The sequence below is a fragment of the Tympanuchus pallidicinctus genome, unplaced genomic scaffold (assembly GCF_026119805.1).
Source record: "Tympanuchus pallidicinctus isolate F22 unplaced genomic scaffold, pur_lepc_1.0 scaffold1, whole genome shotgun sequence".
NCBI classification, from domain to species: Eukaryota; Metazoa; Chordata; class Aves; order Galliformes; family Phasianidae; genus Tympanuchus; species Tympanuchus pallidicinctus.
This window is the reverse complement of record NW_026294618.1, coordinates 66,786,273-66,798,892: the sequence shown is the minus strand read 5'-3', so window position 1 is coordinate 66,798,892 and position 12,620 is coordinate 66,786,273. Positions and strand designations below refer to the sequence as shown.

The 12,620-nt window shown below is 36.5% G+C and overlaps 1 protein-coding gene across 2 annotated transcripts in view; it reads left to right on the top strand.

Moving 5' to 3' along the window:
- The window catches only part of PDE10A (phosphodiesterase 10A), a 338,995-nt gene that overhangs the window by 272,672 nt on the left and 53,703 nt on the right, over window positions 1-12,620 (top strand). For both annotated transcript variants that reach the window (XM_052671583.1, XM_052671575.1), the window contains exon 3: window positions 6,186-6,214. In XM_052671583.1, the coding sequence (XP_052527543.1) occupies window positions 6,186-6,214 (29 nt within the window). The remainder of the gene's footprint in view (window positions 1-6,185; window positions 6,215-12,620) is intronic.

Genomic DNA, 12,620 nt, shown 5'->3' with positions numbered 1-12,620 from the left:
AGGCTAATTATTATAATGCGCAATTGTGGACTGTCTTGGTGAAGGACTTCAGTGCTAGAAATTACTAAGCTGTGGTCAAAGACCAGGTTCCAGCAGGATTTTTCCTGAGGTGTCTTTAACCTGAGAGACTTAACCAGAATTTTATGAAGCTCTTTTAGCTAATGTGGGAAGACCTCATTTCACAAGTTCAGAGGTACATCCATCATCCAGTCAATTAAACAGAAGGGAAAAAAGAAGTATGTTAACTATAAAGCAATTTTTCTGCTCATCGTTTTGCAGAATTATGCTAATTAGATTAGCTTAAATTGTCACATCAAGTATATCTTTGAGAATTTCTTGCCCATGAATACAGAAAGTGCAGAGTCACTATCAGTATACTTTGTACAACTTATCATTTTCAAAAATGAGAAAAAATTGTATCTTTCATATGCCTTTCTGTTCTCACAAGGACTGATGGTTTTTTCAGAAGACATGCCTTTCAAAACATGCTGGCCAGATCAGGCTTTGCAAAATCGATAGAATCATAGAATATCCCATCCTGGGAATGATATAAGGAGCATTGAGTCCAACTCCTGACTGCACATAGGAACTCTCAAAAATTAGACTGTATGCCTTGAGAGCATTGTCCAAGCATTTCTTGAACTCTGGCAAGCTCTGTGCCATGACCACTTCCCTGGAGTGCCTGTTCCTCTGTCTACCCTTTTAGTAAGAACATTTTCTTGATATCCAACCTGACCCTGCCCTGACTCAGTTCCATGCTGTTCCATCAGGTCCTGTTGCTTTCATCAGAGAGCAGAGCATAGAGCTATGAGGAGCTGCAGCCTCTGAGAGGCCTCCCCTCAGCCTGCTCTGTTTTGGGCTGAACAAACTCTGGGACCTCAGCTGCTCCGCCTACTTCTTCCACTCTAAACTATTTGTTGCCCCTCTTTGGGCACTAACAGCTTTATGCACTGTTTATTTTTTTGTTTTTGTTTTTTTTTTTTTTTCCCCCCACCAAGAACGGTACATAGTAGTCAAGGTGAGGCTGTACCAGTGCGTCGTGGAGCAGGAGAATCCCTTCCCTCAACCATCTGGCAGTTCTGTGCATGATGCATCCCAGGATACGATTAGCCTTTCTCACTTCCTGAGCACGTTGTTGACTCATGTTCAAATTTCTGTCAACCAAATTGTTACAAGTATTTCATCAGTTCCATGATGGCTAAGTCCATAGAAGGCATTGAGCTTATTATTGAGCATATTATTGTCTCTGATGAATTCAAACATACTGTCTTCTAGTTCCTACTTTGTGTAATGCTCATTTTGCTTGTATGTGGAAGAGTATAGGACGTGTGACAGGCAATGAGTTTTTGTCCATATCATCAGCAGTGAAGTCTTGGTTCATGATCTTTTATTTTCTGATCCATGTTAGCTAGTTGTTTTTAAAAAGATGAACTGAGCATCTTTTTGTTTTTCAAGAACTTTTAAAAATGTTGACTTTTTTGTTGATGTCAAGAAGCTTGAATGCATGTTTTGTTGTGTTTCAAGGAAAGAAGCCTCATGAGCTACTAGGGATCAATATTAATGAATATTTACTTTCAATGTAAAAGGTTTTGTCTGAACAAACTGTCTAATTCAGTTTGTCTATTAAGTTACTTTGCAAGTGCTTCTGAATTGTGATATGAATCCAGATAGCTGAATGTCAGGAGAGCTATCCAGGTACTCTAGGTGGGACTGTTCATTAAGAGGCAAGACATTTTCTTTTAACGTTTAACATAAATAGTTTTATCATTTTCATTACGTGTATGTGATAATTGTCACTTTAGGAAACACCCTCAGCAAAGATCATGCAATTTCAGAGAAGACATAAAAAGCCAGATGCAAATTGCATTTAAAATTGACTCACCAACTGATATGACGCTCTTCTACTCTACTACTCTTATACTAAATTAAATGTGGTAAACTTTTTTTCATGGCAGTCATAGTAGTCTTTTGTTGCTGTAGATTTATCAGCATAGAATTTCTTCTGACATACAGATGCATGGCACTTCACATGGAAAAAAATCAGCAAAGGTATTTTTGCTGGTCTAATTACATTCAAAACAACTTATGTCTTATTAGCTGAGGGAAAAGGAGCCTAGAGCAAATTTTTAAGAGAAAAAGTATTAGGTCAGTCTGACATCTGCTGTGTGGGAAAACATTCCTTAGGAAAATTGGACTGTACACTATCTGGGATCTTGTAAAGAGAATTAAACCTAAGAAATTGTTTGTCATCATCAATGATGGTGCATCAGCACTAGTACTTAATGACATAGAATAAAGAACAATGTTAGACCAGGGAGAAAGTACAACATTGTTTTTCTGGGAGAGATTTCTGTGATAAAACTTACTGGGCATTAGAATTATTTTTCTGTGATAAATGCTTCACAATATCTTATCAGAGAGATTGAATTAAGTCATCTTTATGACTACTTTGTCTTACCATCTTCAAGTTCTCAGATGATCATTTACCTTTGAAAAAAATGAAGAGCATGCATAGTAATATATTATGAGATGAGATGCTATATATGCAAAAACTAATATATGTTTTTCGCTTTGCATGAAATATTGCACAACTTAAAATACTCCTTCACCCCCAGAGAGCGAACCATTTCCTGCAATGTTACTGGACTAGACTTGGCTTGCTATGGGGCAAGAGGGGCATCATTGCTGCTTGGTGGAAACCCCTCACATTTATTTCTGTTCCTTACAGTTTCTTGCTTTTTCAGTTATAGTATTAGTGAGCATTTATGCTCACATTAACAAGACATATACATAATAGGTTTTATATTGCCAGATAAATGGGGGTCTTCTGATCGATTACCAACATGTACCTGTCGTTTCAGATCATAGAATTATGTCTGGTTGTGATGTGCCAGATCTAAATCACTCACATTTTTGGTACTACTCTTTGTTAATAATAATGTCAGGTATCATTAAAAATCAATGTCATCCTCTTAAATTCTGTGAATTGCAATTTTGCTGACATATGGCAGGAAGCAGTGACACTTATGTATTTGATTGAATTTGTACTGAAATAAAAAGTGAAGTCCAAATGAAAAATTTCCGTGGCTGGGACATCTGGATGATTACTTTTGCAAACCCTTACTTTCTCACAGATTGTTCTATTCACTCAGTGGAGATACTATGAAGACTCCCGTCTGTTTTTTCCACACAATTTGCCATAATAAATAGGGCCTTTTATGTTCAAGAAAGACTATTTTTTTCTTTTATATGACGATTAACTCTATAGCAAGCTGCTATTTATTGATACACTTAATGACTCTGAATTTATTTTAATGTTTATTCTGTTTCTTTAAAATCTCCCATAGAGAGGGAAATTGATTCGCAAGTCTGATATCAGCGCATTTGTAGCTTTTAAACAAACAGAAATCATGGCTTTTTTAATAAACAATTATGCAATTCAAGGGTATTTTTCTTCAGCCCCCTGTTGGTTTCAGTTTTTACCTGATTCCATGTTTTGTCTAGGGGAGCTCACTAATAAAATGATTTATAAGAAGTCTGGTGTTCCAATGGTCTTACTGCATGTAGCTGGCGTAAGGTAGCTGGAAAAATAGGGTTGCTTCCTACACTGCATTCCTCTGACAATGTCTTCCATTTTTTCCCCGTGTATTTATAATCATTGAATTGTAAACTTCATTAGTGGTTATCTCCTTTTGTGATTGACTCTCCTGGTGGATGAGGGAAAGGCTATTGATGCGGGCTATTCAGAAAAGCCTTTGACACTGTCTTCCACAGTATTCTCCTGGAGAAGCTGGCAGCCCATGGCTTGGGCAGATACACTCTTTTCAGGGCCCGGAGAGTGATGGTGAACAGAGTTAAATCCAACAGATGACCAGTCATGAGTGGGGTTCCCCAGCAGTCCGTACTGGCGCCTATCCTGTAGTTTCTGTGTTGATGACCTGGTCAAGGGGATTGAGTGCATTCTCAGAAAGTTTGCAGATGACACCAAGTTGGCAGGAAGTGTCAATCCGTCTGGGGATAACAAAGCTCTGCAGAGGGATCTGGATGGGTTGAATGGCTGGACTAAGGCCATTGGGATAAAGTTGAACAAGACCAAGTGCCGACTGCTACATTTTGACCCCAACAACCCCAGGCATTGCTACAGGATTGAAGCAGAGTGACTGGAAGTCTTTGTGGAAAAAATTGACCTTGAGGTGTAGGTGGACACTCAACTAAACATGAGCCAGCAGTGTGCCCAGGAATCCAAGAAGGACAGTGGCATCGTGGCTTGTATTGCCAGCAGGAGCAGGGAAGTGATCATCATCCTGTGCCCAGCCCTGGTGAGGCCATACTTTGAGTACTGTGTTCAGTTTTAGGCCCCTCGCTGCAAGAAAGACATGGAGGCCCTAGGGTGTGTTCAGAGAAGGGCAGTGAAGCTGGTGAAGGCTCTGGAGCAGAAGTCTTATGAGGAGTGGCTGAGGGAACTGGGAGTTGCTTCCTCTGGAGAGGAATCTCAGGAGAAACCTTACAAATGCCTATAAGGAGGTTGTGGTGAGGTGGATGGTTGGACTAGATGATCTAGGAGGTCTTTTCCAACCTAGATAATTGTATAATTCTGTGTGATTCTAACACAAAACATCCCAAACACTTTTTATATTTCTTCTGGAAGAGAGAGATTGGTATATCAATTTCATCTTTTTGATTCTGAAAAAATATTGTCTCTGGTAATTCTTCCATGAGGTTTATCCTGAGTATCCTGGGCATTACGTTTTCTTTTCTGATCTGTGTGACTGTTTTAATTTCTTCACAGAATGAAATATTTTTTTATTTATTTATTTTTTTACATAATGACCCTCTTTCCATTTCTGTGTGCTGTATCCAGCAAAATGCACACATTTATGGTGGTTTCATATGTAACCTTTATGTGACTTCTTCATTACATTTTTTCTTTGTAGTAAAGTAATTAACCATTAGTTGCAGGGCATAAGTTGCACATGGATGTGTCTTGTATTATACAAGCAAAAGTGCAGCATTATGTATGTATGGGAGACATAATGTTGGGTCAGAATTTTACATTTGTAAAATTCTGCTCAGCCTATAAAATTGCATTGTTGAGGATGTCCAAAAATGAGTAATGTTTTTTACACATGTAAATGTGCTCTTCTCAAATATGCCTCACTTGGAGTTCATTTCGGAAAAAATATAGCTGATACTAAGTAGCTTAGATGGTATTATTATGTCTGTATTTAACAGAGATATATCTTCTCTAGAGAAGTATCCAAATATGCATTAATAAGACCAACAAAAATAAACATATTATCTTTCCCTGTAAGATTAAATCTGTTTGATGGCTTAAAATTAATTTGCAAAACTTAGTAATTCCATTTCTACTATCAAAGGGAAAGTATACAAATAGGTCTCTTTGTATTTTCAAAAAGACATAAACAACTGCAGGGTAAGGAAGAGTTTAAGCTGCTTTTGGTGTGGTTGAACTAGAAGCTGAAACTTCCCGTGGTAAATGCATTCTTGTATAACTAGTATGCAGACTTTTAGCTCAAGCTCTGTTATTGCACCTATGATTATCAGTGCATATTTAAATTGCACAAATGAGTGACAGTCTGCATTTGAAACAAAAGACATGGTAGCATAGATATGTCTGTAATCTCTGTGTTCTTAATGCATTATGAAGTGACCGCAGTGATATTCTCATAGTCTTACGATTAAAAGATTTTTCTTCCACATCCAGAATATTCAGCAGGAATACTTTTGAACAGAGAATCTCAGCTTATTCACTAATTTGCTTACATATGTAGGGTATCAGTGGTGTATATTTGGTAGTAAAGAGCCTTTACTTCTCAAGATTTGAAATGCTATCAGTTGTCTCAATGAATTGGAATATAGATGTAAGAGAATTATACGTGACCCTTTTGTTCAGCTGACCTGTGAACTAAATTGTGGAATGTAGGAAACTTTGTATTCTTAGTAAGACAGGACAGAAGTGTTGAATACTTTATCCTAATTTTAATCAATTTTTATGTCTTGGAGTTCAAGACTGTAAATACACTCCAGTCCTAAATGATATTTTACAGAATTATATTAGAATTTTTTTTGTACAACAATGCAACAGTTATTTGAATCACAATATCTTGTTCATTCAGTGAAGAAACTTCCAGGTGTGCCTAACTGTTTTCTTTGTTTCCTCACAGATGAATCGACTCCTAAAGAAGTCAGCAGGGTAAGTGCTGTTCCCCATCCCCTCTAGAAAGAATTATAGTCAGTCCCTTAGGCCCACTGTTCACTTGAGGTGATTTTCATGCATCCTCTGATCAAGGTTTTATTCTGTTTCCTGTACTAACTGGATCTCTGGGGGAAAAGTTGGTGTACTGACTGACTAAACAACAATTAAGAACAAAAATAAATATTAAAGCACTTGATTGGCTGGAAATAAATTAAAGGGTATTTTGTGTTAACAAATTGAGAGTTCTCACAGTGCTATTCTTGTGATCCAGTTTTAAAAAAGGAACTTCACAGAAACCAGGAAAATCCCTTAACTTGGAGTTTAAGAATAACTGCACAGTCTTATTGCCTTGTGAGATAGTGAGCATAACAATAAGAAACAAAGGAAGGAGTACGTCCTATCTAATTACTCCCTTTGAGATGTGTTTTGGCACAGATGAGCTCTATTATTTAATTTGAAGCATTTTGCAGCGTACTATATGAAAAGTAATGTAAAATACATGTTCAGTAATGAATTTTCTGGCTCTCGCCCTCCATCTGATTAATACAGTGTTTTGTAGAATCTTTCTATGGCTGAGGCTAAATAGAGAGACCTGTTAGAAACTAGTGCTCTTGCTGGGGAATGACAAAACGTCAAAACAGGACAACTTGTTGCCCGCATATGTGTCTGGTCAGCCTGAAGTGCCCAGATATTAAAATTAGGGAGCCACTTGCAGCATTCTAGGGTAGAGTCATAGTCCTATTTTGTTCTTCTTCTTGAACTTTTTGCATAAGCTAACTTGTGTTTGGGGGGAGAAATGAAATATTGTCAGACAAATATTAGAAACAAGGCTGGTTGAGTACCTGTAAAAGCAGGCTGAGAGCCTTGCTGTCAGGGGAAGTCCTGTAGAAAACTTTCGGATGAATAATGGAAAAAATAGAAAAAATAATGGAAACGGACTGGGAGCAGAAACCTCACTTTGGTAACTGTGAATGCAGAAGACTGCATGAGACTACAAAAAAGAAGTTGAATGATGCCTAAAATGAGTTTATGCCAGCAAAAGTTCTCTATGTATGTGGATGTGCTTTGGATGTATAGTTGTTGAGAATGCAGGCAAAAGGTAATGCTTAAGTAGTTTATTTATAACTATTGTTATTAATTATGCCTAATTTCTAACCTTTAATTTATAATTGATGGCCTCTAATAGTTCCTTAATATTTAACAGTTACGGTAGTTAAGTGAATTCCTACTGGAAATGCACCAAACTACAAACAGACACGTATTATTTTATAGTATTTTTGAATAGTACAATGTAGACCATTGCAATACATCCTCTTCCTTTAGCAGTAGCTCAAACAGATGCTGCTTTAATTGAAATCTGAACATAAATTAGTATTTAAATTAGGAAAGTTCTTTACATGAGTAATGCTTCTCAGAGGAAAAGACATGTTCATGCTGACTGATGAATTATGAGTTTTAGTCAGTAAGTGCTACATTTTTAATTCCTGAAAATGTCTGCATGAAGAAACTGTTATCTGTATCACAGAGAAGCAAAAGTCAAGGGTAGCAGAATGAAATGTATTGCAGAATTAAATCACCAAATAGGTTTAAGCCATTATGTTAGTAGAAATGGTAGAAATATGCTGAAAGCATATGTTTTGCATAGCTGTGTTTCCCCCCTCCCCTCAATTTTTCAATAAAAATACTAAAATATTCATAGTTATATACTGTGACTTTGGTAGCTTCTTTAGTCTCTTTTTTTGTTGTGCTCACACAGGACAATAGGATTAAATTGAGGGAAGATGTTTTTCATTAAATGCATCTAATCATTAAATTATTAAATTCATATTTTTTTCTCCCCAAAAATCTCACTCTTTTTCTTTACAAACGTGCAGGTTCACAGGGTTGTTCTAGAGTTTCTGAATACCAGTGAGGTGAAAGAGAAAAAAATCAGTTTTGTGATTCCTGTGGGCTGCATTTGCCGGGAAGAAAAATCTGGTTACAAAATAGCTTGTGAGCAACTGTGACCAAACGGTGAACCTGTGAACTTTTCTCTCTATGACAGATTCCAGTGTTTATGAAATATATATAACTGGGGAGAGAATCCCCTTTTCACGTGATGTAGCAATTGAGAACTTCCTTGGAAATGCTGAATATCCTCTGCTAACTTACTGTGCAGATGTGTGCTGGCAGATGCTGTCCTAGCTACAGAAGTAGATTTTTTAGGTAGAAAGAAAACCAAATACGAGCTATTTTAATTAAGAAAACTTGGTTTCCCTGTTTTATCTGCTAAAGAAAAAAAAAAAAAAAAAGGAATGTGCATTTGGGCATTAAATGTGGATGTGTTCATGTGTGCCTATACTTAAGATACATTCTTTTGACAGTATTAGTGAAAACAGTGCGCACAGGAGACGTGTTATTCTTTTGAGCTGGCAAAAGTTACTCCATTCCTACATGAACTATCGCCAGGATTTTGTTCTATGTGCTGTTAATTTTCCCATGATCACTGTGTGTTCTTTTGTACCTCAGATTACGAAGTTTAAAGAAAAACACTTCGTGTTCCTGATACGATCACAATGAAATTAGCTGTTGTTCATTTTACTTAATGACTTTCCATTCCATGTTTACTTGAACAGTTCTTCTAGTGAAGATGCATTTTGGCAGTACCTAAGCTTTGTAAACTCTGGTGATGCCAACAGCAGTTCACTTTGCAGGTTTGCCATATAAACACCAGAAAATTATTACCTAGCAAGTGACTAGCTCATTTACAGTACTTTATTCTTGGAAGCAGGAATAATACTTTAATCCTCTCCTTTCCCCTTTTTGGACTTGGAACTTATGGTAGTTGCCTTGGCACCAGCTAGCACCCAGCACAGCGTGTCACTGACAGTTACAGAATTAGCAAGCATGTTTTCAGTAAATAGTTTCAGTAATTGCATGTATCTCCACAGTGCAACTGATAACAAAAATTTGATGTCTTATGACACATTGGCAAAGTGAGTTCATTCTTTGTAGTATTTCCTTATTAAAGACATAGCAAAGCAAGCTCATTCTTTGTAGTATTTCCGTATCAAAGACTGGATATTCAAACCTTGTTTTACCGTCCTACAGCTAATACTGTAGCAAATTAATTAAAAAGTTGAGAGAATTAGAACAAACACTCAGCCTTTAGGAATGATGCAAATGGCATTGCACCCACTGACACAAAAAGAAGATGCTTGTGTAAGTTGATTTATTTTGTAAGTAAAGTCTCACAGATACTGTGATGGTGATGAGCAATAGTGGTAGGAAAATGAGGAAGTTTATTTTTAATTTTGTACAGAATGTTTTTAGAGTGGTTGCAAGTCGGCTATTAGGAGGGAATGTGATTTTATAAAAAGATTTTTAAGAATAGAAGTGTTATTCAGCCCTGTCAAGTTAAAAGGAAGCTGTTAATTGACATTATGCTGTTTTATTATTTAATACGGAGAGGTGATGTAATTAAGATATTTGTGCAGTGTTATGAGCAATATTACCATTAATAATATGGATACTTCTATATATTCTCAATGTTCTGCTCTTATAAGTCAAGCCTTTGCTTTTCATTATGTGTTTTCCTATTACTAGTGAAACAATTTATTTCAGTGTTACTGTTTGATAACAGGGAAGGAGGTGATGGAAGTATTTGAATGAGATCCCTGCAAACGTGGGCTATTCAAGTAGTTCTGCTAGGAAAATTCTTGCTATGTCTAGTGAGCTTGTAAAAATGTGTTTTCAAAACCTGTGAACCTTTTCCATGCAGAGTAAGAGCTGTTTTGCATCTTTAGCCATAATAACAGGGCTTGTCTCACCAACTGCCATTTTGTGTTTTCCCCTTTTTGGTTTTGTTGTGAGCAGTGTTTGATGTGTGAACAAACAATACATAAATACCTGTCTGTGTTGCTGCAATGCCGAACTCTATTTACAGAGCAAGTTACAACCCATGTCCTCTCCAGTCAAAACAAGAAGAATAGGCGTCAGACAAATGCATGTAGAAGCAGCTTTCTCTGAGGCAATGTACAAGTATTAAAACTAATCTCTTCAGCTAACTCTGCTCTTTACAACTTCTTGCTTTCCAATGTCCAAGTTTAAACAAAAGTAATTACTCTTGCCAATCCTAGTTACGTCTCCTAGTTACGTCTTTTTGGAGCTGAGAGATTTTGCTGAGCATTCTGTCCAAGCTGTGTGATTTTTGAAAATGATTTCTGTCTTTAAAACTTGCCAAATTTTTTTTTTTGTTTCATTTTTCAGTTTGAGGATTTGAGGATTTAACATCCATGGGTCAGTATTTCTACCCCAAAGCAAACAGTCTGTTTTATTCCCTTTCTGTGATTTCCTTATTGCTCCTTTTTTTTTTTTTTTTTTTTTTTTTTTTTTTTAACGAGGACTGGACCTCATTGGTTCTTTATATGTGCAGTGTAGATGTGTTGATGTGTTTTCACTGTTTTCAGGACAGTTATCTCCGTTATCCATGCCCAAAAGGAAAAGTACCAGTTTCTGTACAAGATGTAAATTAGCTCTTAGAGCACCTAAACAATGAAAAATCTTGCAGTGTGTGAAAGTAGAAGCCTATAGGAGCTGACTGCACATATAAACATATATATCAAAGACGTATGCCACCTAACCTTCATGCGTATTACAATAAACTGAATAAAATTGAGTGTCATTTTCCCACCTTCATTAGTTTATTTAAGTAAACATTTTGGGTTTTCCTGAAGTTTCTTCTTTCATTATACAAGTTGGTCATCAGAAATTCAGTAAGAGTGCTATATCTAAAATACAACCAGTATTTATTTTCTCACTTTTTTTTTTTTTAAATAAAATTGTTGTGGAGGCAAGAATATGATTGAGGTTAAAAATACATTTGCTGCCAGGAAAAATAAGCAAATGGTCCCAAAATTACTTAACTGATACTATGGATCTTTTAAAAATCTACAGTAACTGAGCATTAATGTCCTTCCCTGAAGTAGTTTAGGGATCAAAGTTATGAAGGGAACTGGAAAATTCGATAGAGTGAGATTGTTAAATCAAGATGCTGACTGTGGATTTGTGTTTTTTTGTTTGTTTGTTTGTTTGTTTTTTGTCTTTATTTTTTTTATATATAAATATTTAATTTACATAAAGCTACATGAAAGCAAGGGAAAATTAATGCATTTTGGCAAAAGGCATCAGACAGCTTATGTATTCATTTTGGTGACTGCAGCTCTTCTGCTTCAAAAGGTCTTAGGTCTCTGATGACTCTTCTGTTGTTGAGACTTCAGTATTATAGGAAAGAAAACTTCGATGAAGTTTATCAGGAGATGTTCTGGGTTTACCAGCAGCTTAGTTTCTATGGTATGCTTCACAGAGAAAGGGAATAGCTATCAGTTTAAAGGAAAGATTGAAGAAATTTGGATACAGATTCTTGTCACATTTCAGATCTCCCCAATTTAGATGTTTGTGGTGTAATCTTGCCTATGGATATTGTTGTGGATGAAGCACTCTGTAGATTCTGCAAGTCTTGAAGCTGTATTTAATTCAGGTGATTTGTTGATTTCTTGTATAATTATTATTAATAATAATAGTAATAATAATTTTATTATTTTTATTGTTTTATTGTTTTATTTAATAACAACAACAACAGTAACAACAACAACAACAACAACAACAATAATAATGGTCTAGTATTAAATGGGGAGGTTGGTGGCCCTGCATGTGGCAGGGGGGTTGGAGCTTCATGATCCTTGAGATCCTTTCCAACCCTGGCCATTCTGTAATTTTTAGCTGATTATCTGAGATGTTACCTATGTTATCAAAGAGCATATAGGCATTTTAAATTCTCAGGCCTACATACAAACAAGCTCAGGAACATCTTTTAATCTTAGTGATTTACAATCCTTCGACAACTACTGAGTCTTAATAGGTCCTAACCCTATTCCAGGAATTATTTCTAATTGAAATTCAGATTCATGACTTCAGTTTAAAGTATACTGGGATAGAGTAGCTGAGGCCCATTGATCATGAGGGTTCTGTGGTGCCTCTAGAGAGCCTTGCAAATTGATAGAGTAGCCATGGACACTTGTATAACATGAGTTCTTTCAGCTGGAATGTAGAAAATGTTCAAGAAAATGCTTGCTCGACCAAGAATTGATTCTTGCTTTCCCGGAAGTCAAGGCATACTGGCATGGCAGCTCAGCATGTTCTCCCAATTCCTGGGCAAAACAGGAATATCTATCCTGCTATCCAGCCCAACTGTTGAGTACATAGCAAAATGGGACTTCACAGCCACCTCCTAGAAATCAGTACAGCTCTGATTCAGACCCATGGTCAGCTAGAAGCCTTCTGCATCAATTGACAAACAGTTCTTGTGATCTCTGAAATACTCTGAAGCCAGCCCAAGAGGTCTAAATTACAAACAGGAAATAAA